At 52.9% G+C, this 22,208-nt stretch overlaps 2 protein-coding genes across 3 annotated transcripts in view; one reads left to right on the top strand and one right to left on the bottom strand.

Moving 5' to 3' along the window:
* The first annotated feature begins 1,977 nt into the window (after nucleotides 1-1,977).
* Nucleotides 1,978-6,951, top strand: MIEF2 (mitochondrial elongation factor 2). The gene is made up of 4 exons (XM_008566215.1): nucleotides 1,978-1,991; nucleotides 3,859-4,012; nucleotides 4,237-4,396; nucleotides 4,993-6,951. Exons 2-4 carry the CDS (start codon nucleotides 3,866-3,868, stop codon nucleotides 6,081-6,083), a joined length of 1,398 nt encoding a protein of 465 aa, XP_008564437.1. The 5' UTR covers nucleotides 1,978-1,991; nucleotides 3,859-3,865; the 3' UTR covers nucleotides 6,084-6,951.
* Nucleotides 6,952-11,601: 4,650 nt separating this feature from the next.
* The window catches only part of TOP3A (topoisomerase (DNA) III alpha), a 30,147-nt gene continuing 19,540 nt past the window's right edge, over nucleotides 11,602-22,208 (bottom strand). For both annotated transcript variants that reach the window (XM_008566213.1, XM_008566214.1), the window contains 6 exons: nucleotides 20,688-20,801; nucleotides 20,419-20,584; nucleotides 18,614-18,757; nucleotides 16,346-16,468; nucleotides 14,289-14,989; nucleotides 11,602-12,646 (listed from right to left, as the gene is read on the bottom strand). In XM_008566213.1, the coding sequence (XP_008564435.1) occupies nucleotides 12,468-12,646; nucleotides 14,289-14,989; nucleotides 16,346-16,468; nucleotides 18,614-18,757; nucleotides 20,419-20,584; nucleotides 20,688-20,801 (1,427 nt within the window). In that variant the 3' untranslated portion in view covers nucleotides 11,602-12,467. The remainder of the gene's footprint in view (nucleotides 12,647-14,288; nucleotides 14,990-16,345; nucleotides 16,469-18,613; nucleotides 18,758-20,418; nucleotides 20,585-20,687; nucleotides 20,802-22,208) is intronic.

Genomic DNA, 22,208 nt, shown 5'->3' with positions numbered 1-22,208 from the left:
TGGGAGGCGCCGGCCGCCGCGCCGCGGTGGGGGCCGGGGGCCTCTCGCGGGCCTCGGTTTCGCCGCCTGCTCGGTGACCGCAGAGGCCTCGAGGAGTCCGAGCACCCTCCGTGCTCGCGCGGGAGGCTTCCGCAGCCTCCGGGCTGAATTCCCAGCGTCCCCAGGGCAGCCCGACCCTGTCCCCCGGCTGCTGCAGGGGGAGTGACCCCGGGAGTGGTTCTGGAGCCGGGTCCGCGGGGGCAAGGGCCCCGGGAGTGTGTGCGTGGCGGGTGGTGGCCGCGAGACGTGGGTCCTCGCGCTCCTGCGGCTGGCCTCAGTTTTCTCATATGTGAGATGCGTCCTAAGACTGTCGCCGCAGCAAATGCACATGGCAGGCGCCCAGGAGCTGGCAGATCACACACTGAGCCCTCCGTATCCGCAGGTTCCCGAAGATACTAGGGACTGGGCTGGCCGCCAGACTCGGTGGGTCAGAACCGGTGTGATAATACCAAGGTCCGGGGTTCAATCCCCGTACTGGCCAGGCGCCCCCAAAAAACAACTCTGGGAAAAAGCAATAAAAAGTAGTACAATAAAAGATGATACGAATTAAAACAACACCATGTAACAACTGCCTACGTAGCGTTCACACCGCATTAGGCACCGTCAGTACAGCAGTGGAGACGTGATTTAAAGTCTGTGGCAGGATGTGCCTGGGTTCTTTGCAGATGCTGCAGCCGCTTTATCTACCAAAGTGGAGCATCTGTGCATTTTGGCACCTACGGAAGTGCCGGAGCCACGGATGACTGTGGACTTCCGCTTAGTGTCAACTCTCCCTGGTCTGTTCATTTATTTGTTTGGTCGTGCTCCTCCTGCCCCCAAGGAAAGCTCCAGAAGAGACGCGTCCATCCGTTTCGGCCCATACTGTTCAGGGCTGTCCCACCCTGGCCGGTGCACAGTAGGTCGCACGGCTGTCATATGCACAACCATCCCTAGTAGAGGTGGAGGAGGTCTCGTGTCCCCATTTTACAGGAGAGAAGACTGAGGACCGGGTGGAGAATGACCCGTACAAAGTCTTACGGAGCAGGTGGCAGGGGAAAGCTCTTTCGCCACACTGTGTTCTCCGGGGCCACCAAGGAACTCTCACACCGGTGACCTAAGGTGTCGGACGTACAGGCCTTTGGGCCAGATGCCGCCTGTCAGCCCAGTCCCCGGAAGGAACGTGGGCCCGGCCAGCTTTCTCCACACCGGAGGCTCATATTACAAGCGCACACGCGTCACCACCAGCCCTGGAGGACGGCCAGTCACCGCCCGTCGCGGGCTCGGAATGCAGCGCTGCGCCTTTAAAGTAGCAGCGCCGCGGTGGGTCCCGCCCACGAGGGCGTGTCAGGGGCGGGGCACGCAGTGGGCGGGGCGTGGGCGGGACGACGAGCACCGATTGGCGCCCGGGCCTGCCTGTCTGCGTGCCGCCGGGGTCAGCGCCCGCCCTCGGGGCCTCAGCGTCTGGATCTCGGGTTCTGCACGTTCCATTCCCAGGCGGGTTCCGGGTTCCGGGGCCCGGCGGACCCGTTGAGTGCTCCGGTCGGGTGCTGACGCCGCGACGCAGGTACCGCTGGAGCGCGGCGGGGACCCCGGGGACACCCACCCGGACGTGGCGCGCGTTCCGGACGCAGACCGGGGGCGTGGCCCACGGTCAAGGCCGAGAAGGAGGGTAGGGCTTGGGGCTCTAAGGCCGGAGTTCGAATCCCGACCCTGCCTCTCCAGTCTTGGGGACTTCACTTGGTCAGGTCCTCGGTGTCCCGTCGCCTGTGAGCCGGGCCGTAACAGGCCCACCTAGCGGCTGCTGTGCGGCCTGCTCAGCCCTGGCCCAGGGCAGGCGGGTGGGGCGGAGGAAGGAAGGACAGGCGGCACCCAGGGCCTGGCCAGAGAGTCCTCTCCCTTCCCTGAGTTGGGAGGCCATGGGTTGGAGCCTTCGCCACCCTGCCAGAGTCGGAGCTGAGTCCCAGTGTAGACAGGTGGGAGGTATTTAAAACCCTTTACACTTTGCAAGGTGGATTTCTGGTCCCGCTGGGGGCGGGGCCAGTGGCAGTATTGAGCCCCATGTCACTGATGAGGAAGCTGAAACTGCTCTGGGGCCACGGTGGGTCACCCGCTGGCCTATGAACCTCCCCAAGCCAGAGCCCGGTCTTATTTTTAGTCTGGGGCGGATGGGCAGGTGTCCTGGGCTGAGTCACACAGTGCTTCAGGCTTCAGCTACTCTAGGCATCTTGTCATCAGGCAACTTGGCTGCGGCAGGCGCAGCCAAGCAGGGAGGACAGGAGTCCTTGATTGCCCCGGCAGGCTGCGACCTCATGGTCATCTGCTCTGGCCTCCCCAGCAAGGGGTCTGCCTAGTGTCTGCAAGGTGCTCCCAGCTTGTCCCGGGGTCACTCATCCCCTTCTGCTGTCAGAGCCTGAGGGCAGCCATCCACCTTGCAGAACCTGAGGCTGAGGCAGGCTGAGGCTTGGTGGACTGGATCCTGGAAAATACCTGCCTCCACTTCCCAAGTGCCGGTCCCCCTCAGCTGCCCACTTCAGGGCTGCTCGCTTTTTTCTTTTTTTGCTCTGGTTGGTAAGGGGATCCGAACCCTTGACCTTAGTGTTAACACTACTGTGCTTCCTTGACCTTACCAATTGAGGCCGGCCAGCCCCTCAGGGCTGATCTTTTTTTTAAAAAAAGATGACCGGTAAGGGGATCTTAACCCTTGGCTTGGTGTTGTCAGCACCACGCTCTGCTCTCCCGAGTGAGCCATGAGCGGGCCCGAGGGCTGATCATTTTTAACCCTTCCTCGCCACTCCTTGCGGCGTCTCATAGATGAGCAACAGGCTGGGGCTGCAGCCCCCATCTTACCTTTTCTGTTGCTTGGCCACCTGGCAGCTGAGGACACTCCTCCCACCCCCATTGTCCAGAGAGCCTTCTATTTGGGGTCTTCGTCTTTAGGGTCACCTTGCTTACTGCCCCAACAGCAGGGCTTTCAGCCTCAGTTGCACACCCCACTGATGGGCGCTCCCGGCCTCCCTGGGCAGGCTGGGCCCACGCACTCTGCCTGTCCTCTGACTTTGTAGCTCTGCTTCTGGGGGCTGTTCTATCAAGATTTGGGGGGTAACTAGCCCTCTAAGCTTCACTGAGGTGCCCACTGAAGGTCCATAAGGCCCCCTTGGGTGGACTGTTTGGGACCCCAAGTTGCTGGTCTTCTCTGGGCTTTAGGTTCTTCCTGAGGGGTTATCAGAGAGTGCTGTTGGGGCTGGCCGGTCAGCTCAGTTGGTTAGAGCACAGTGTTGTAACCCAAAGCCAGGGGTTTGGATCCCTGTACCAGCCAGCCACCATAAAAAAAAGAGAGTGCTGCCATGCCTGGCCCTGGTTAGAAACCAAGGGACAAGGCATCCTCCACCCTGGCCACAGGGCATGGGGAGTATTGATTGGACTCTGGGGGTGGATGAGAGTCTGGAAGCTTTGCAGTCGAGGATTCGAGACCTCACCACTTAACTGTGTGGTTTGGCAACCTGTATATAGGGGTTAAGATGATAAGACCCACCTCACAGGGTCCTGGAGGGTGGGATTAAGGGAGATAGAGCCCGTTCTCTGAACTGCCACAGCCCTTAGGCCTTTCTGTGTGAGTTCCCCTTTTCTGGGGGTAGGTTGTTTGCAGGTTCGGGGAGGGGGCTTGGCAGCTCCTTCACTTGCTCACAAGAAACCCTGCAGATGGCCCCTTTCTCATGTGAAATTCTCAGGAAACCCCCCTTGTGGGCTCAACTCTGTTACCCCAGGATGATTGCAGCCAGGGCCCCCTGCCAGCCTGGCTGCCCCACTCTAAGCTGTCCCTGCACCCTGGCTCTCTTACAGGCAGACCATGGCAGAATTCTCCCAGAAACAGGGGAAGCGGCGTGGCGACGAGGGCCTGGGCAGCGCTGTGGACTTCCTCTTGGCCAATGCCCGCCTGGTGCTGGGCGTGGGCGGGGCTGCTGTGCTGGGCATTGCCACCCTGGCCGTGAAGCGGGTGAGGCTGGGCTGGGTCGGTCACACCTGAGGCTCCCAGAGAAACGTGACAGGGCTGGGACCTGCAGAGGGGCCCCGGGAGGAGCGGTGGGGACTTCCCAGGCTGGCACTGGAGCCCAGGGCACCTGCTTCTTCACCCTAGCAACCTGGTTTGCTCTGCCCCTGGGCTTTTTGCTGTGGCTGTCCAGGCTTTGGATGCTCTGATCTGTGTCACTTTGCCTGCAGCTCATCGACAGAGCTACTAGCCCACGGGACGAGGATGATGCCAAGAGGGACAGCTGGAAGGAGCTGAGTCTGCTGAAGCCCACACCGCACCTACAGCCCCGGCCCCCGCCTGCGGCTCTCAGCCAGCCCGTGTTGCCCCTGGCCCTCTCGCTCTCTGCCCCAGGGGAGTGGCACTCCTATCCCTCTGACATGGGTAGGTCTCCCTTTGGTGGTGGGAGCGACAGCCCAGGCTCTGCTACTGACTGACTATGTGACCCTACGCAAGTCTCGCTCTCTGCCCCAGGGGAGTGGCACTCCTATCCCTCTGACATGGGTAGGTCTCTCTTTGGTGGTGGGAGCGACAGCCCAGGCTCTGCTACTGACTGACTATGTGACCCTACGCAAGTCCCTGCTCCTCTTGGGGCTTTGGGCTTCTCAGATGTTTAATGGAAATCCTGTTTCTTTGCTCGCCTGCTGGAGCAAGGTGGCACCGTTATGGTGGAGAGCCTCAAATGGGGAAACTGAGGCCTGGAAAGGGGCAGGACCTGTCTCCCCACTCTGCATGAAGCTGTTTTAGCTATAGGGCCAGGGTGTTGGGACTCTGAGACAATGAGAATTTGTCATCAAGTGCTCACTTTATGTGAGGACTTAAACTAAGTGCTTTCTCAGGTAGCCATTACAGGTGAGGAAAGTGAGGCCCAGGGATGTCACACAGCTGGTAACTGGGTAGAGTTCCCTTAACATGCTGGGGTGTTCTGACATGGCCCCTTCATTCTGCAGAGGGGCCTGCAGACGCTGCTTCTCAGACGCCACCTCAGCTCAGCTCCCCAGCACCATTGTGCCTAACGTTCCAGGAGAAGCTGCTGGCATTCGAGCGGGACCATGTGACCATCCCAGTAGCTCACGTGGCTTTGGCCAAGCAGCTGGCTGGCGACATTGCCCTTGAGCTGCAGGCCTACATGCGGAGCAAGTTCTCAGAACTGCCCTTCGGGGCGCTGGTGCCTGGCGGGCCGCTCTATGATGGGCTGCAAGCGGGGGCTGCCGACCACGTGCGTCTGCTGGTTCCGCTGGTGCTGGAGCCGGGCCTGTGGAGCCTACTGCCTGGCGTGGACACCGTGGCGAGGGACCCGCGCTGCTGGGCCGTGCGCAGGACTCAGCTTGAGTTCCTCCCCCGCGGGAGCAGCCCCTGGGACCGCTTCCTGGTGGGGGGCTACCTCTCCTCCTGCAGCCTGCTGGAGCTGCTCCGCAAGGCACTGACTGCCTCCGTCAACTGGCCGGCCATCGGCAGCCTTCTTGGGTGCCTAATCCGGCCCAATGTGGCCTCGGCGGAGCTGCTGCTCGAGGTGCAGCACGAGTACCTGGAGCTCACTTTGGCCGTGCTCGTGGTGGTCACTGGTACTGACTTCTATGACCACCACCTCCTGGCCTGGCCCCTGGAGGGGCTGGCTGGGAACCTCTGGCTGCAGGACTTGTATTTGGCAGAGGCCGCCAGGCTGCGTGACCTGGATGACCGTGATGCTGGGACCCGCCGACGGCTGCTGCTGCTGCTCTGTGCTGTCTGTCGTGGCCACCCAGCCCTGGAGAGGCTGGATCGGGGCCATCTGACCCAGGTAGTTCTGCATCTGGGGGAGGAGGATGTGGACTGGGCTGAGGAGGCCTTGGGCGAGCGCTTCCTGCAGGCCCTGGAACTGCTCATTGGCAGCCTGGAGCAGGCCAGCCTACCCTGCCACTTCAACCCCAGCATGAACCTCCTCAGCAGCTGGAGCGAAGAGGACATTGACAACATTGGCTACATGCTGTACAGTGGTCTACAGGCTCCCGAGAGCCTGCTCCAGGTGGGTGGGGATAGGTGGCCAGCACGTTTCTGATTGGTATATGTTTGGGCTATGGTCACCAGTTTCCCTGAGCCCAAAGATCTTGGGTTACTGCCACCTGAGCATGGCTGGACTGCCTCGGCAGCTTGGAGGACCAGCCACTCTCACCGGCATCCCCTCAGCACTTCGGGGCCAACCCAGGACCCTGGGCTCAGTCCATCATCACCAGCAGTGACTCCACTGATAGAACGTGGCTTTGCCGTCCTAGACAGGTTGAAGGCCAGCTCCATGTTTCTGCCAAGAGAGTGATTCACACTTTCCTCGGGCTCCAGCTCCAGGCACCTTGAGGCAACTAGTGCCTGGTAAGGATCATGTGTGTTCTGTTCCCCAGGGCTGGAGTCACCTGGTCTGTGTCTTGGCTGTTGAGGGATGGCGTCATCCCGGTGTCTGCTATGTGTGTGGCCTTGTTGAGCTCTCCTTGAGCACTGGCTCAGGAATCTGTCTTACTGCCCACCTGATACCTCAGGGGAAGGCCTCTTTCCCTCCAGCTGGGTGAGTTTTGTCTTCAGGCAGCAGAGGCCCTGGAAGAGCCCCTTCCTCACTGGGGGACCTGAGGCTCTCTGCCGCCCGCCTTGCCTCAGCCAAGGGCACACCATGTGGCTGCTTCTAGGCCCTGCTGGAGAGTGGAGGACGTGTCCCTCCTGGAGAGGCTGGTGCACAGACCTGGCCTCTGCAGCGTGCCAAAATGAGCTGCTCTCAGCTCATGTCTGTACTGTGACTTTGAAGCCTGGCAGTAGTGACGGGGTTAGGGGAGGGAGAGTCCGCCTCCCCTCACAGGGCCCCTCCTGTCTTTGGTATCTTTCCTGCTGAAACAAAGCTATGACTTGAAGAATGAACGGGAATAAAAGGAAAAAAAATCTCACATCTGTGTAACTCATGCTGGGTAAGAGTCTTGGTGCTCTCAGACGCAGCTGTCGAGAGTTTTCTTTCTTTTTTTTTTTTTTTTTAAAAGATGACCGGTAAGGGGATCTTAACCCTCGACTTGGTGTTGTCAGCACCACGCTCAGCCAGTGAGCGAACCGGCCATCCCTATATGGGATCCGAACCCGTGGCCTTGGTGTTATCAGCACCGCACTCTACCGAGTGAGCCACAGGCCGGCCCTTGTAGTAGATTTTAAAATCGGGCAATGTGATGCCTCCAGTTTTGTTCCTTTTGCTCAGTATTGCTTTGGCTGTTCAGGTCTTTTGTAGTTTCCTACGAGTTTTAGGTTTTTTGTTTGTTTGTTTTTCTTTCTATTTCTTTGGAGAACATCATTGCTATTTTGATAGGGATTGCATTGAATCTATAGATCACTTTGGGTAGTATGGTCATTTTCACAATATTAATTCTTCCAGTCCATGAACATGGGATGTCTTTCCATTTCTTTATGTCCTCTTCACTTTCTTTCATCAGTTTTTATAGGGTTTTTTGTTTTGTTTTTTGTTTGTTTGTTTTCTGTAAAGATCTTTCATTTCCGAGAGTTTTCTGAAAGTCCTGCGCTAGGCCTGACACCTTGGCAAGAGGGCTGGAGATCAACTTGGAGGTGGAAGAATTTATTTTAAAAGTAGTGTTTTAGTATGTTCAGGCTGCTATAACCAAATACCATAGACTGGGTAGCTAATAAACAGAAGTTTATTTCTCATAGGGCTGGCTGGTTAGCTCAGTTGGTTAGAGCGCTGTGTTATAACACCAAGGTCAAGGGTTCAGATCCCTGCAGCAGTCAGCTGCCAAAAAAAATATTTTTCTCAGTTTTAGAGGCTGCAAGTCCAAGATCAAGGCACCACCACATTCTGCATCTGGTGAGGGCCTACATTCTGGTTAATAGATGTCACTGTCTAGCTGTGTTCTCACATAGTGGGAGGGGGAAAGGCATATCCCCAGGGTCTCTCTTTTTTTTTTTTTTTGTCTTTTTTGTGACCGGTAAGGGGATCGCAACCCTTGGCTTGGTGTCGTCTGCACCGCACTCAGCCAGTGAGCGGGCCGGCCACCCCTATATAGGATCCGAACCCGTGGCAGGAGCGCCACTGCGCTCCCAAGCGCCGCACTCTCCCGAATGCACCACACTCTCCCGAATGCGCCACGGGGCCGGACCCCAGAGTCTCTTTTTTAAGGGCACTAAGCCCAGCCATGTGGGCTCCGCCCTCATGACCTAATCACCCTCCAAAGCCTCACTTCCTGATGACATCACATTGGGGTTAGGATTTCAACATGAGTTTTATGGGGACACAAACACTCAACCCATAACAAGTAGGTTATGTGGAAGGAGAATATTAAAAAATTCTGTGTGAGGTCTTGCTTTCGTGAAGGGAACCCCAACTAGTTAGGGTTTTGTTTCTTCTCACAAGGCTGCACTGCCAAGCCCTGAGGTGTGCCCACCCTCCTTCTGGCATCACAGACTTCAGCCATGCACCATCAGATTTCAGAGAACTGTTTTCTCCACCCTTCTTGCCTGTCCCTGTGGTCCCACAAGTGGCAGCAGTCTCAGCCTCCTTGTGCAGGCGTGAAGTAAGGGCATCTCAGTGTCTCCCAGGAGCCAAAGCCAGGGCTCACCACCTTTGTCACCACAGAGGGCAGATGAGGCCTGGGAAGGGCTTTGGGCTGTGTTCAGGGGCTGTGGCCACCCCAGCTGTGCTGTTCACATGCTGCTTCTGTCCTTCCCATGCCATTGTAGTTCTTAAGGGGACTCCCCTGCCAAGAGGAGCAGGATTATGTGGGGCAGGTAGGATGGTGGCATAGGCCTTTAGGTGCAGGATGGGGGGGAGGCCTCTTCCACGGAGGTGTTCACACGGGCTGGAAGGCTCCACAGAGGCTATAGCAGGGGTCAAAGGGCAGGAGACTGGCTTAGCTGAGGTCCACCCAATCTCTTGGTCTGGAGCTGCCCTTGGGCCTTGATGCATGGAGGCCTTTGAGCAGTTCTGGTGGTACAGGGCTGGCAAAGGAGCAGCCTGGGGAAGAGCCTGTGTGCCTCTGTCCTTGTGTCTGTAAAATGGGAATCACTTGATACCTACTTCTGGTGGCTGTGAGGGTTCACTGAGCCGGAGGCGGGAGGAGGGGGCAGGCCATGCTAAGCCAGGGCCTGGCACAGAGGAAACTGCCCCACAATGAGAGAGATTGTTGGGCCTTGCTGCCTCCCTCCTCCTTCCAACGTCACCAAGACCCTTCCTGCTGCCAGGCAAGCCCACTGGTCACAAGGCCTTTCTTGCCTTTTTTGGAAAGGCTGGCCTGAGAGGCTGGGGGTGGCTGTCCAGGAAGTGAGCTCGGTTTAGAGCCCCTCTTAGACTAGACCCTAATGTGGGCTGCTCCGTGGAAGCCACCTGCTTTAGGTATCTCTGAATTTCCTTTCTCATATACCATGGTTTCAGTGGGGAAAATACCAGGATGAGTTAGAAGGGAGAGAAATGTTCATGGTTGTAGCATCAGCCAGCTAGCCAAGGCTAATGTCTGGGACTTTGGTTTCTAGCCAGAGAACTGGAAACATACCACTGTTCTGCTAGGAGGCTTCTCAGAGACCAGGTGTCAAGGTCAGCTTAGCTGCTTGGTAGGGGAAGGCATTTAACCCTTAAAGCCTAGGTTTCCTCCAAAAAATGGACAGCAGAAACTGATAGCTTCAGTAGAAGACGCACAGCTTCCCAAGCAGCTGGGAGGCTGAAGCCACCATATGTAGACATCTAGCCCGTGCAGTCACAGGACCATTTACTTTTCCTGAGCCTTGTGTTGCACAGCTGTAGATGGTGTTCAATACAGAGGTTTAAAAGCCTTCCCAATCAGCTGGGGGGAGAGGGATCAATCTCTTGTTGCACTGAACGCTGTTAACCAAGTGGGCCATGAAGAGACTTTCAAAGTCCCTAATGGGTTTTATTTGGGAAGTTTTCACTGCAATCAGGCCCAACTGTAACCTCCCACCACAGTGCCTCAGGCTGAACAAGAGTACCCCCTTACAGATGAGGCAACTGAGGCTCAGGGGCTGAAGGCGCACGCCCGGGGGCAGAGCAGATTGGGGGGTCTGGAGCCGAGCCCAGGTCTGTGTGACCTCAAATGCCTGACCCTTTCCTTGGTGCAGTCCAGTCTAGCTGTTTGTGGTTTTGACACACACAGGAGTTACAGGGGAAAGATTTAAAAACCAAAAATGCATCTGGTGTCCAGAATCTATGAAGAACTCTTACAACTCAACAACATAATTTAAAAATAAAGGACTTAGACATTTTCCCGAGGAATATATACAAATGGCCAGCAAGCACATAAAAATATGATCAACATCATTAGTTATTAGGAAAATGCAAATCAAAACCACAGCGAGGACTGGCCAGTTAGCTTAGTCAGGACAACGTGATGCTGATAACACCAAGATCAAGCGTTCAGATCCCCTTACTGGCCAGCCACCGAAAAACCCCACGAGATGTCACTTCACACCCACTAAGTTGGCTAGAATACAAAAAAAGGAAACAAGTGCTGAAGAGGATGTGGAGGAAAAGTAACCCTCATGAGTTGCTGGTGAGAACACAAAATGGCAGGGCCGGCCCTTGGCTCACTCGGGAGTGCGGTGCTGATAACACCAAGGCTGCAGGTTGGGATCCCTATATAGGGATGGCCGGTTAGCTCACTTGGGAGAGCGTGGTGCCAACAACAAGTCAAGGGTTAAGACCCCCTTACCGGTCATCTTTAAAAAAAAAAAAAAAAAAAAAAAAATTATACGAATCTTCCCATTAACACTTTGAAGGGCACTCATAGTGCAGTACTCTACTGAAGAAAAGGACTATAAAGAACAGCAGTGCGTCCTTAACATGGTGAAATATCCAGTCGGTACCGGAGTTTCCGGCTGTCTGAAGAATGCCCGCGCACGTCTCACTTGCCTCAGTTTCATCACCTGTGCACGGAGCATCTCCACGCAAGGGCGACACGTGAGACGGACCGTGCAGATCGAGTCTCTTCCCCGCCGGCTCCCCTCCAGTTCCTTAAAAAGTTAAAACATGGAAGTACCACATGACCCAGCAACCCCACTCCTAGGCATATACCCCAAATAACTGAAAACAGATAATTGCTCAAATACTTGTACAGAAATGTTCACAGCACTACTCACAATAAAGAAAAGGTGGAAACCCAAACGTCCACAACAGAATAACGGATAAACATAATGTGGTATATACATAGAACAGAACACCTCAGCCATAAAATGAAGTGCTGATCCGTGCTGCAATGTGGATAAGCCTTGCAAGCATTATGCTAAGTAAAAGAAGCCGGATACAGATCACATATTGTATGATTTCATTTATACAAAATATCCAGAATAGGTAAACCCAGAGACAAAAAGTAGATTGGTGGTTTCCAGGGGCTGGGAGGAGGGGGGAAAAAACAGATTCACAGCCATAACCCACACTCACTAAGATGTGTCAGGAACAATTCCAGGAATCCACATCTGTAAAAACCCTCCCCTCTGACGCCCAACCAGGGCACAGAGCCATTGGTCTAGCTGAAGAGTATGAGCCAGCAGTTCCCAGACCTGAGAACCGTTCGTTTCTTCACCAACCACTAATGTAACTGGGCAATCCACACCCCAGTTCCATTTATTTTCTAAACTATAAAATGAAGCCAGCACAGCTGTACACTATTCACAAGTGTTTGTGAAGGCAAACAAGGAATGTGGCCACATCTGGGAAGTCCAGGAGGTGCAAAGTTAGTGTTCTGAGTCTTGCATCAGGCATCTTCTCTGCTCCGAGGGACATGCTGTGGGGTGGGTAGAAGTTTGGCACAGTGCTCACCACGTGGACAGGAACGAAGGACTGGGGCTGGGAAGGGGACTGCAAGGGGCCATGGACAGTGAGAGCGCCCCGAGAGCTCCCTCTTGCACTGGCTGGCACCTGTGCCCCCTGCTCCTGCAAACGTCCCCCAGACACCTCACTATCACTCATCAGAATAAAAGGGGTTGAATTCTTTATTAAGGCACATGAGCTATGGGTGTCCTGGGTTCTAGCTGAAGAGAGAATGGAGATGCTTCTGCAGATAGTGTTAAAACAAGAGCCACTTCTTTGCGTGACATCCTCCTTCTCAGAATGGCGGTGGAGTGAAGCCCCATCCAGGCTGCCCAGTGCCAGTGCCAGCTCCACGCCCAGGGGCTTTCTGGTGGTGAAGGAAGCTCTGGTTGCTTCTTGGTTTGCAACACTGTAGGCTACGGCTGGGGACCATGCCAACGCCTGTTAAATCTGCTCATTGCTAACAGCAACCATCCTTATAGGGCACAGGGCCACTGTCCAGCAGAGCTGGCCTTCTGCTGTTTAACACAGGAAGGCCTGACTCCAACAGCCAACACTTTCCTCCAAGTTTCCAGGACAGCAAATGGCCACCAGGTCCTAGTTCATTCATTTCCAGGTATGAGAAAGTGGCCATCTCTACCCTCCCCATTCTCATCTGTTCTGAGGACAGAAGGGACGGGTGTGTCCAGGCTGGTGGCAAAGGCTGCATTTCCGGGGTTTCTTTGCTGTGGACCCCATGTCTGAGGAACTGGCTCGGGGTCTTTTGCTTCTGGCCTCTGCCCCCTGGATTTTTCCTCTGCCTCCTGGCCAGGGTGGGGCTCCAAATGTCCCTGTGGGAAGTCGGGGGAAGGCTGTTTAGAACTGACACAGTTAAGTGGCAAGTATAGGTTACAGTGATGGGCAGAGGGTGTCCCAACTTTTAGTCATGCCCACCCCATGGGTCAGGCTCCCCTCCCTCTGGAGGATGACTCCACATCAAATGTGACATGTCCCCTACCTCTTGCTAAAGAATCCTAAGCTCTAGGAGACACTGTCCTGGTAAGGGACTACTGGTGTCACTTTGCCCTTTTTACAGAGGCAGAAACCCAAGCCAGCAGCTGGCCTGTGGTGAGGTGTGAAGATGAGCAGCCCGTGTCCAGCAACCTGCTTCCACCTCCCATGCGAAGAAACCCATGCTCTGGATCCCTCTGCTCCCTAACCATGCCTCTTGGTACTGGCTGCCCGATTATCCAGGACAATTGATCAGGTGGCCTAGGTCAGATACCACTTCTTTCCAACTGGGGAAACATGTGGCCCTGGCAAGTCTGAAGAACGTGCAAAGCCAGACTGCTCACCCCACACTTCAAATGTGGGTCGGTCCCAGCAGTGCCATCTCTGGGCCCCTCTAACACTGGGAGCCAACTCCAAGTCCTACATTTTTTTTTTTTTAAAGGATGACTGGTAATGGGCTCTTAACCCTTGACTTGGTGTTGTCAGCACCACGCTCAGCCAGTGAGCCAACCGGCCATCTCTATATAGGATCCAAACCCGTAGCCTTGGTGTTATCAGCACCACTCTCCTGAGCGAGCCACAGGCTGGCCCTAAAGTCCTACACTTCTTGCCAAGTGTCCCAGGTTATTCTCGTACATGCAGAGCTGGTGATGTGTGTGTTAGAATAACAGTCTGGGACTAACTCCTTTAAAAAACAGGAGCCCTGTTTTCAATTTCAGGAGGAAATTGAGGCAGAAAGGCTAACTCGTTTGTTCAAGGTTACACAGCTGGGCTTTGAAACCAGATCTACACAACTCCAAAGCTCCCATTAGGCCTCTCGGTCATTCTCAGATATTTAATTAAGCTCTGCTGTGCACTGGAGCAGCAGGGACCATCTCAAAGTGCCTTCACGTACAGCATCCACCTGATCCAATGTCTAGGTGCCAATTCTCACAATACCCATTTCTGGGACACAAGCTCAAGCTGCATAACCCTGAGCAGGTTCCTAGACATCATCAGGGTCAGTGTGTTCACCTGAAGAAACGACGGTGATGCTAATGATCTCGCAAGGGTTACAAGGCTATGAGGAGCACAGGGCTATGAGATCAGGCAGACCTATGTTCAAGTCTTGGACTCTGTCACTGTGTGACCCTGAGCAAAGCTTCTTCATTTGTTTGGGCCTCACCTTCCTCATCTGTGAAACCAGGACGGGAATGTTTACATGATGAAGATGAAAGAAGATGCATATCAAGTATATTTAGCATGGTGCCCGGCGCACAGCTAGCTACCCAACTGACGGCAGCTGCCCTTCAATTTGGACCGAAGACTGTGCAGTTCATTGCTTCACTGAAAGGGAGCAAGTGAGGAAACGGAAGGCAGCCCATTGCCGCTCCCGATCCCACCACTACACTCACTGCACGCCTTCTTTCTGCTGCCTGTCTCTGAGGTGGAGACCACCGGGAAAACCTAAGGCAGGAAACCACGTGCCCCTCCTGGCCTCACCTGGGGCCATGTTCTCATCGACCCACTGGAAGAAGCCACACTGCTGCTCTCTTGGCTTGGCGCATGTGTGGAACTGGCGGCCCTTGTTGGGCCCGTCCTTCTGCACGGTCCGTATGATGGTGGGCTGGCTGCACAGGCAGGATGTGCCACCACCACCACCATCACCAGTGCTACCAAATCCACCCAGGTGGCCTCCCGAGCCTGGTGGGCGTCCCTGGGAGCCGCCTGGGGGTCTTGACGCTGAGGTGGCAGGCCCTCCCGCTCCGGGATGGCTGCTGTTGGCCCACAGGAAGAAGTTGCAGCTGCCACCACTGCACTTATAGAACTGCCGGCCCTGGTTGGGTCCCTCCTTACGGACGGTGAGCAGCACGGCCTCCTGGCCACAGTTGCAGGTCACGGAGTTGCTTTCACCAGCAGTAGTGGGTGGTAGGAGGGTCCGGGCCACAGCCTTAGAGGGCCCAGTCTGTCTGCTGTCAGGATGCAGGGAGTGGCTGTGATGGCTGCTGTCCATCCTGTTGAAGGACTGGCTAGCCTGCAGGTGGCCAGAGGGCTGGCTGGCAGGCTGACAAGCTCTAGGGGGACCCCGAGAAACTCTCAGGTCCAGGATCTCCCTCAGGGTCTCATCACATCCGCCGATGCAGCCAACAAACTCCAGAGGCATGGCTGGGGGAAGGCTACCACGCTTAAACTTTAACTTCAACCTAGTGAGGCCAGAAGATGAGAAAAAACATGAACAACCAGGTGCCAGCATCTTCTCCTTGGCCTACAGAGGGCTTATGAGCCCAGGCCTCCCTCACTGTCCCTCGTGCCCCAGGAGACCCATGCAAAGCACCTATAAGGCCCCCAAACTTCCCCCCAGATTCCCCTCCAGTTGTCACAGGAGTGCAGAGTGGGAAGCAGTACAGAAGAAATCTAAGACCCCAGTTAATATCCAAATATACAAACACCTCTGAAAGGCCCCATTTCTCTATACCAGCAGCTCTCTGAATGTGGTTCCGGGGCCTTTGGAGGTTCCTGGGCACTTTCAAGGTGAGGTCAAAACTATTTTATAATAATGCTAAAAAGCTACATCTATTTTGCTCTCATTCTTCCGTGTGCATTCACTGGAGTTTTCCAGAGATTAGAACACATGCAAAAACCCAACAGACTGAAAGGAGAAGCAGATATGGAAATCAGTTTTCTTTTTTTTTTCCTTTTTGTCTTTTTTACTGACCGGTAACGGGATTGCAACCCTCGGTGTTGCACCCACACCGCACTCAGCCAGTGAGCGGGAACCGGTCTCCACGTGGGATCCGAACCCTCGGTGGGAGCGCCGCCGCGCTCCCAAGTGGCGCACTCTCCAGTGCGCCACTGGGCCGGCCCTGGAAATCTGTTTTCTATTAAGTCAGACATTAGTCTTGCAAAAATGTTAAACAATGTCATTCTCTTCATTATTATTATTTTTGCTTTGGAAAACAGGTATTTTATACTTAAAAAAACGTTATTTATGTTAGGATGCAATGCACTTAGTATAAATGAATTATTAAATATCATAAAAGATGTTTCCACTTTAATTTCAAATATGGTCTATATTGATAAACAACCCACAACAAAAGCTCTTGGGCTGTTTAATGATTTTTCAGAGTGTGAGGGGTCTGGTGACCAAGAGGTTTGAGAACCACTGGCCAGCACGGGGGCTCCAGGCTTGTAAGAGGGGCTTGGATGCCTTATTTAATACATGAATAATTTCCTGAGCACAATGCAGCAATGATCTATCTGCAGAGGTCAGGGAAAGGGCAGCTTTGTGGTTCCTCATGATACAGGAGGCCTCTTCCTTGGATGCCTGGAGCTCACTCCATTCTGGGCTTCCATCCCTGCCATGGCAGTGACAGCCACCAAACACAGCAGAACCGGATCAGGCTTGCTGTCCTGGCTGCTGCGAAGCGCAGCTAAAATCCCACAGTGCCTAAGAACAGATTTCAGGATAGTCTCCTCTGGGTTCCAGCAGGAGGAAGGGAAAGCTGCATGTTTCAGCACACACGTGTCGAGGGCATACCTGACTCTGGTGCCCAGCTCACCTGTACACAGGCTGCGGATGACACAACGGACACACACTCTCATCCCTGCTGGCCTCCAGCACTGAGTCGGGAAACCACATGGCCGATCGACATTCTGGGAAACCCATGCAGCTGAGGTAGAACCTGGGGAGACCATGGGGAATATGGGAGACATGCTTAGGCTGTCACTGTCTGCCAGGGAAACTTTTAGCTGATTGAAGAGGACATTCATGTTTCTGGAGGACACTTAATTGGATACAGTCACTGATACTGAATGACTTAGAGAAACGTATTTCCCACATCCCTAAACAATGACGCAGCTATTGCCGAGCCTGCTTTAATGCAAGCACTATGTGCCTTGTGCTGCACGTCCTCACACATTCTCACGTTTCTTCCTCATGACAATCCTGAGTGGTGCAGTAGCACCCTCAGTTTGCATGAGAGTAAACTGAGGCTTGGAGCATTCTGGAAACCTGCCCAGGGACATGCATGTAGTTAGCTGGAGCTAGGACTGGAAACCCATCCGTCTGATGGAAGAGCCTTTATTCCCAACATCTATGCTACTTGTCTTTCTTGGCCAACGTTTCTTGACACCTTCTACTTACAAAGCTTTAGGGTTTGATTAGCCAACACGCATATGGATTTACAAATTCTTTTGAGAGTGTCTGGGTACGACTAGGCAGGAAAAAACCCAACCCTAAACCCCAATTATTTAAGCAGAAAATTCACAAACTCAGAAATAGAAATTATCAGATAAACTCTGGATGTGGTAAATCCCATAAGAGAATCTCCAGACCGCCCTGGGTGCTCTGAGAAGCATTCCTTTGTCATCAAGAACTTGGAGAATTCAAAGCTAAAACAAAAGTATTCTCTCCCCTTAGATTCCAGCGGTTACTAATCTAGTTACCTAGTGGTGGCAAAGAAAAAAACCCATCGATAGCATTTATTAAGCACTAAACTACTTGCCCCAGGTACTGGGCTAAGCCTTGAGCGGCACTGGCTTCCATATCTGTGGGTAACACAAGCCCTGCCCCTTGCTTCCAGCTGTGGCCTACTGACCTCTGGTTTCTGAGAGTCGAGTGACCTTTTCTCCACCAGGCCAGCCAGGCTGGTGGTGGAGTTTGGGAAACCACAATAGTCATTCAGCAGCAGGAGGCAGCACAAAGCTGCAGCCTGAGGCAGGCCGGGTAGAATGGAGAAAGATTGAGAAGACCTGGGTTCAGCTTCTGCCTTCACTGCTCACTATGGCTGCCTGACTCTTAACAAGCCCCTCAGCCCTCTAAGCCTGTTTTCACTCTTTAGAATATTGGGGGCCGGCCCGGTGGCGCACTGGAGAGTGCGCTGCTTGGGAGTGTGGCGGTGCTCCCGCCAAGGGTTCGGATCCCATGTGGAGACCGGTTCCCGCTCACTGGCTGAGCGCGGTGCGGGCGCAACACCGAGGGTTGCAATCCCGTTACTGGTCAGTAAAAAAAAAAGATAAAGAAAAAAAAGGAAAAAAAAAAAAAAAGAATATTGGAGGGTGGCACAAAGACCGAACAAGACTGTTTATGGAACACCTCGCATCGTGCCAGCCAGCAGGATGGCAGGCGATTGGCACTGTGGCCACCACTCCTCAGCGCTTCTTTCCCCAAACTTCCTCCAGTGGCCAGCTGCTAGCTCAGAGAACTAGGCCAGATGTGCAACCTGACCCTGGGGGTAAACTGCCCAGTCTGATCTACTGCCCTGAAAATAAAAAGGGAGTTTTTCAGGCCCAGCTGAGAACTAAAACCAGGGGAGAAGAAATGTAGTATTTGTTGAGTTATCTACAGTGTATCAGGCAATGTGCTATATAGTCTTGATGCTTTCATCAGATCCTTACCCTTAACACAGCTCATGAGGTAGACACCATTGATCTTATTTTATGGAAGAAATTGGGGCTCAGAGTAGTTAAGTAACTTGCTTTGCGTCACATAGCTTATATGTGGCAGAACTGGGATTGGAACTCAGACCCATTTGGATCTGAAGCTCATGCTCCTGCAATCGTCATGCATTGGGTAAATACTGTTCTACCCACAGGGGACAAAACCCCCAATATGACTCAGTCCTCGCCTGTTCTGAATTCCCACAGCACTTCCCACCTCAAAGGCCAGACCCCACCCTGCTATCCTTCTAGCTCCAACAGCTTGTCTACTGGTTGGCAGCAGCAGGACTGCCTTTAAGCAATTACATGGAAATGGAATGACAGGGCATTTCAGAGAGCTGTGTGGCCAACACAGTGGGTGCCAGGGCCAGCAGAGGTGGGGCACTGACCCGCCACTCTTCTTGGTCTTGAGGACCATGTCCTTGTTGCACTGTGGGCACTTCTTGATGGGCTCTGGCATGGTTGGGTAGATCTCTTCTTGCTGGCCTACTTCTGCCCCTTCCCCGAAATACTGTGACAAGGCCTCGTCCAATCTGAAGAAAAGGCAAAGACACACACCAGCCAGCAATCACTGCAAATGCATTTACAACACTGTTGTGTGTACACAACATGCATGACCCAGGGAGCCAGCTGGGCAGTGAGCCACTGGCCTGATGAACAGAACAGGGGACAGAGAGAGGACTCACAAACAGGCCCTGGCTCCTCTCTGACTCCTGGTCAGCTCCTGGGAGGAATCAGCTACGGGCAGACACTTCTGCCTTGTCACTGGCCCCACGTTAAATAAATAAAACTGCACAGGGTCCATGCATAAACTCCTGAAGTGTCTGTCTACATTTAAGTTTAAACTAGGTCACATACTTCTTTTGAAAATTGGCATGATATGGTCTGAAGGATAGGAAAAAACAAACCTACTATACTCTCACAACACACTTCTGACAGCAGATGTGTAGGAGTTTTCCCCCCACACACCAAGAAGTTCTCCAGTGGACAACACTTCAGTATCCTCTAATTCAATTCAATTCTGACACTATCTACCTAGAGATAAATCCCACAGGTGCCAGTCCCACAAGACTGCCCCACTTCAGATGTCAGTTGCAAATTCCAGGTTGTGGCATGTGCTTCTGACTGACCAGCTATAAATCAGAGTTCCAATGACCCCCTCTTTGGGTTTGATTAATTTGCTAGAGCAGCTCACAGAACTCAGGGAAACACTTTACTTATGTTTACCCTTTTATTATGAAGGATCTTACAAAGCATACAGATGAACAGCCAGATAGAAGAGATGCACAGGGTGAGCTACAGGAGAAGGGGCGTGGAGTTTCCATAACCCCTCTGGGTACCACCCTCCAGTGACCCCCACGTGTTCAACTATAAGGAAGCTCTCTGTTCTAAGTTTTTGTGGAGGGTTCATTATTTAGGCATGACTGATTAAATCATTGGCCATTGGTGATCAACTCAACCTTCAGCCTTTCTCCCCTCCCCAGAATTGGGGGTTGGGAGGGGTGGGACTGAAAGTTCCAACCCTGTAATCACATGGTTGGTTCCCCTGGCAACCAGCCCCCATCCTGAGGCTATTCAGAGCCCTCAGCCTCCAATCATCTTATTACTATACAAAAGACATATAACTTTGGTGACTCTAAGAGTTTTAGGAGCTGTGTGCCAGGAAACAAAGACCAAATATATATGTATCTTATAAATTACAATATCATAGAAGACACGTTTCTAACAAAATGCACACATGCTGCTTGCTAAACGATCACCTCCAAATGCTCCAGAGAACAAACAGATCCTACACCAGCACTTGGGTTTACCAACTTAAAAGACTCTGCTGCCTAATTCAAGACAGAATTAAAATCAAGAGAATGGCATATCCCAGATAAGTGGAGTAGATCATTCTGATTATTGCTTCTACACTGACAAAACTCTATGGAAAGAAAGAACTTAAACTCAGCAGAGGAAAACCCAAAGGGGAGGAGCTGTGTGTGGAGAACGCCCCCCACAGGTAATGAGGCCACTGGTGAAGATGAACCTGGCAGGGTTAACAACCCAAAGGGTACAGCTTATGAGGAGCTACCTTACCTCAATTCTGTTGAATCACTCCCAAGAGCCCCCACTTCTTATACTGGGAAATGGCATTGCCCTGACCCTGGAGCTAAAGGATCTCCTGGGCAGGAGAACAGGCTCTGGCACTCACTTCTTTGCTTTAGCCAGTGCTTCAATGAAAACCTGCTTGTATTTCTGCACTTGCTGCCTTAGCACCACAAACTTGTCCTTCTTGCCCTCACAGATCAGCTTCAGATCAGCTTCCAGCTCAGCCCGGAGGTCAGGCTTGGACATCTCATAGCCCATGGAATCATAACCTGCAGGGAAAGACTGGTGAGCCGTGATGCCCCACATGACACCCTTGGGGACTTCGGCAACAAGGCTGCCCTGCTATCCACTGAACTCCCCCCCTCTCTTTACCTTCCACAAGTCCCATGCCCAGGTGCCCCGGGAGGAACCGCTTGTCTGGGGTGAGCCCAACGTACATCCGGGATTTGATGGTCTCAATGTGCTCCGCGTGAGTGGCATCAGTACCTGGAAGACATTTCCTGTTACTCTGACACTGCACCCAGAGGGCCCGGGGCTGCCTCCATCACCCTGGGACCCCTCCTCTGCCTGGATGCTACATGCAACTAAGATGCTTCCATTCACATCTGGCTCATACTAGAAATCACAATGGCAATATCAACTCTCCTGCTCCCCTACATCCAATTACCCATCAAAGCTATCAATTCCAGCTTGAAAACTCCTTCTTTAAATCTTTCTCCTCCCCTCCATGTGTCAGAGCCATGGCTGGAGACCAGATTACCACATCTGCATCATTACAACATCCTCAGTCTCCCCATTTCTGGTCTCTTCCTTCACCCAACCCATTCTCTAAGTTGTGCAAAAGGGACCTTTTAAAATGTTGCTCTTGGGGCCGACCCTGTGGCTCACTCGGGAGAGTGTGGCACTGGGAGCACCGAGGCCGCAGGTGTACACACACACACACACACACACACACACACACACACACACACACACACACACTCTCTCTCTCTCTCTCTCTCTCTCTCTCTCTCTCTCTCTCTCTCTCTCTCTCAGGCTGGCCAGTTAGCTCAGCTGGTTAAAGCTTGGTGTTATCACACCAAAGTCAAGGGTTCAGATCCCCATACAGTCCAACAGCCAAAAAAAAAAGTCACTCTGCCATTAGGGAAATGCAAATCGAAACCACAGTGAAATACCACCTCACATCCACTAGCTTGGGTATAGTCAAGAAGATAGATAATTACAAGTGTGGAGAAATAGGAACCCTTGAACATTGCCGGTGGGTATGTAAAATGGTGCTGCCTCAGAAAACAGTTTGGTGGTTCCTCAGAAGTTAAGCATACAGTTGCCATGTAACCCAGCAATCCCACTCGTATGTATATACCCAAGAGAACTGAAAACACACAACCGCACAAACCTTACACACAACTGTTCACAGCAGCATTACTTACAACAGCCCAAAAGTAGAAACAACCCAAATGTCCATCAACTGATGAACAGATAAAGAAAATGTGGTATATCCATACAACGGAATATTATTTGGTAATAAAAAGGGATGAAGTTCTGACACACACTACAATATGGATGAAACTTGAGGACATTATGCCAAGTGAAAGTTACAAAATGCCATATATTATATGATTCTGTTTACAGAAATATATAAAATAGGCAAATCTACTGAGTCATAAAAATTAGTAGTTGTCTGGGCCGGCCCGGTGGCGCACTGGATAGTGCGCCGCTTGGGAAGCGCGGCGGCGCTCCCGTCCAAGGGTTCAGATCCCACATACAGACCGGCTCCCACTCACTGGCTGAGCGAGGCGCGGGAGCAACACTGAGGCTTGCGATGCCGTTGCCGGACACGGAAAAAAGACAAAAGACAAAAAAAAAAAAAAAAAAAAAAAAAAAAAAAAAATA

The sequence above is a fragment of the Galeopterus variegatus genome, unplaced genomic scaffold (genome assembly GCF_000696425.1).
Source record: "Galeopterus variegatus unplaced genomic scaffold, G_variegatus-3.0.2 Scaffold229, whole genome shotgun sequence".
NCBI lineage: Eukaryota > Metazoa > Chordata > Mammalia > Dermoptera > Cynocephalidae > Galeopterus > Galeopterus variegatus.
This window is presented reverse-complemented; position numbering and strand designations above follow the sequence as displayed.

What these genes read in the sequence shown, in the direction of transcription:
- MIEF2 (XM_008566215.1), top strand. Translation starts at nt 3,866, where the DNA reads ATGGCAGAATTCTCCCAGAAACAGGGGAAGCGGCGTGGCGACGAGGGC. An exon ending in CCACCCTGGCCGTGAAGCGG is followed by an intron (nt 4,013 to 4,236) that starts GTGAGGCTGGGC and finishes CTTTGCCTGCAG; the next exon opens with CTCATCGACAGAGCTACTAG. An exon ending in GGCCCTCTCGCTCTCTGCCC is followed by an intron (nt 4,397 to 4,992) that starts CAGGGGAGTGGC and finishes CCCTTCATTCTG; the next exon opens with CAGAGGGGCCTGCAGACGCT.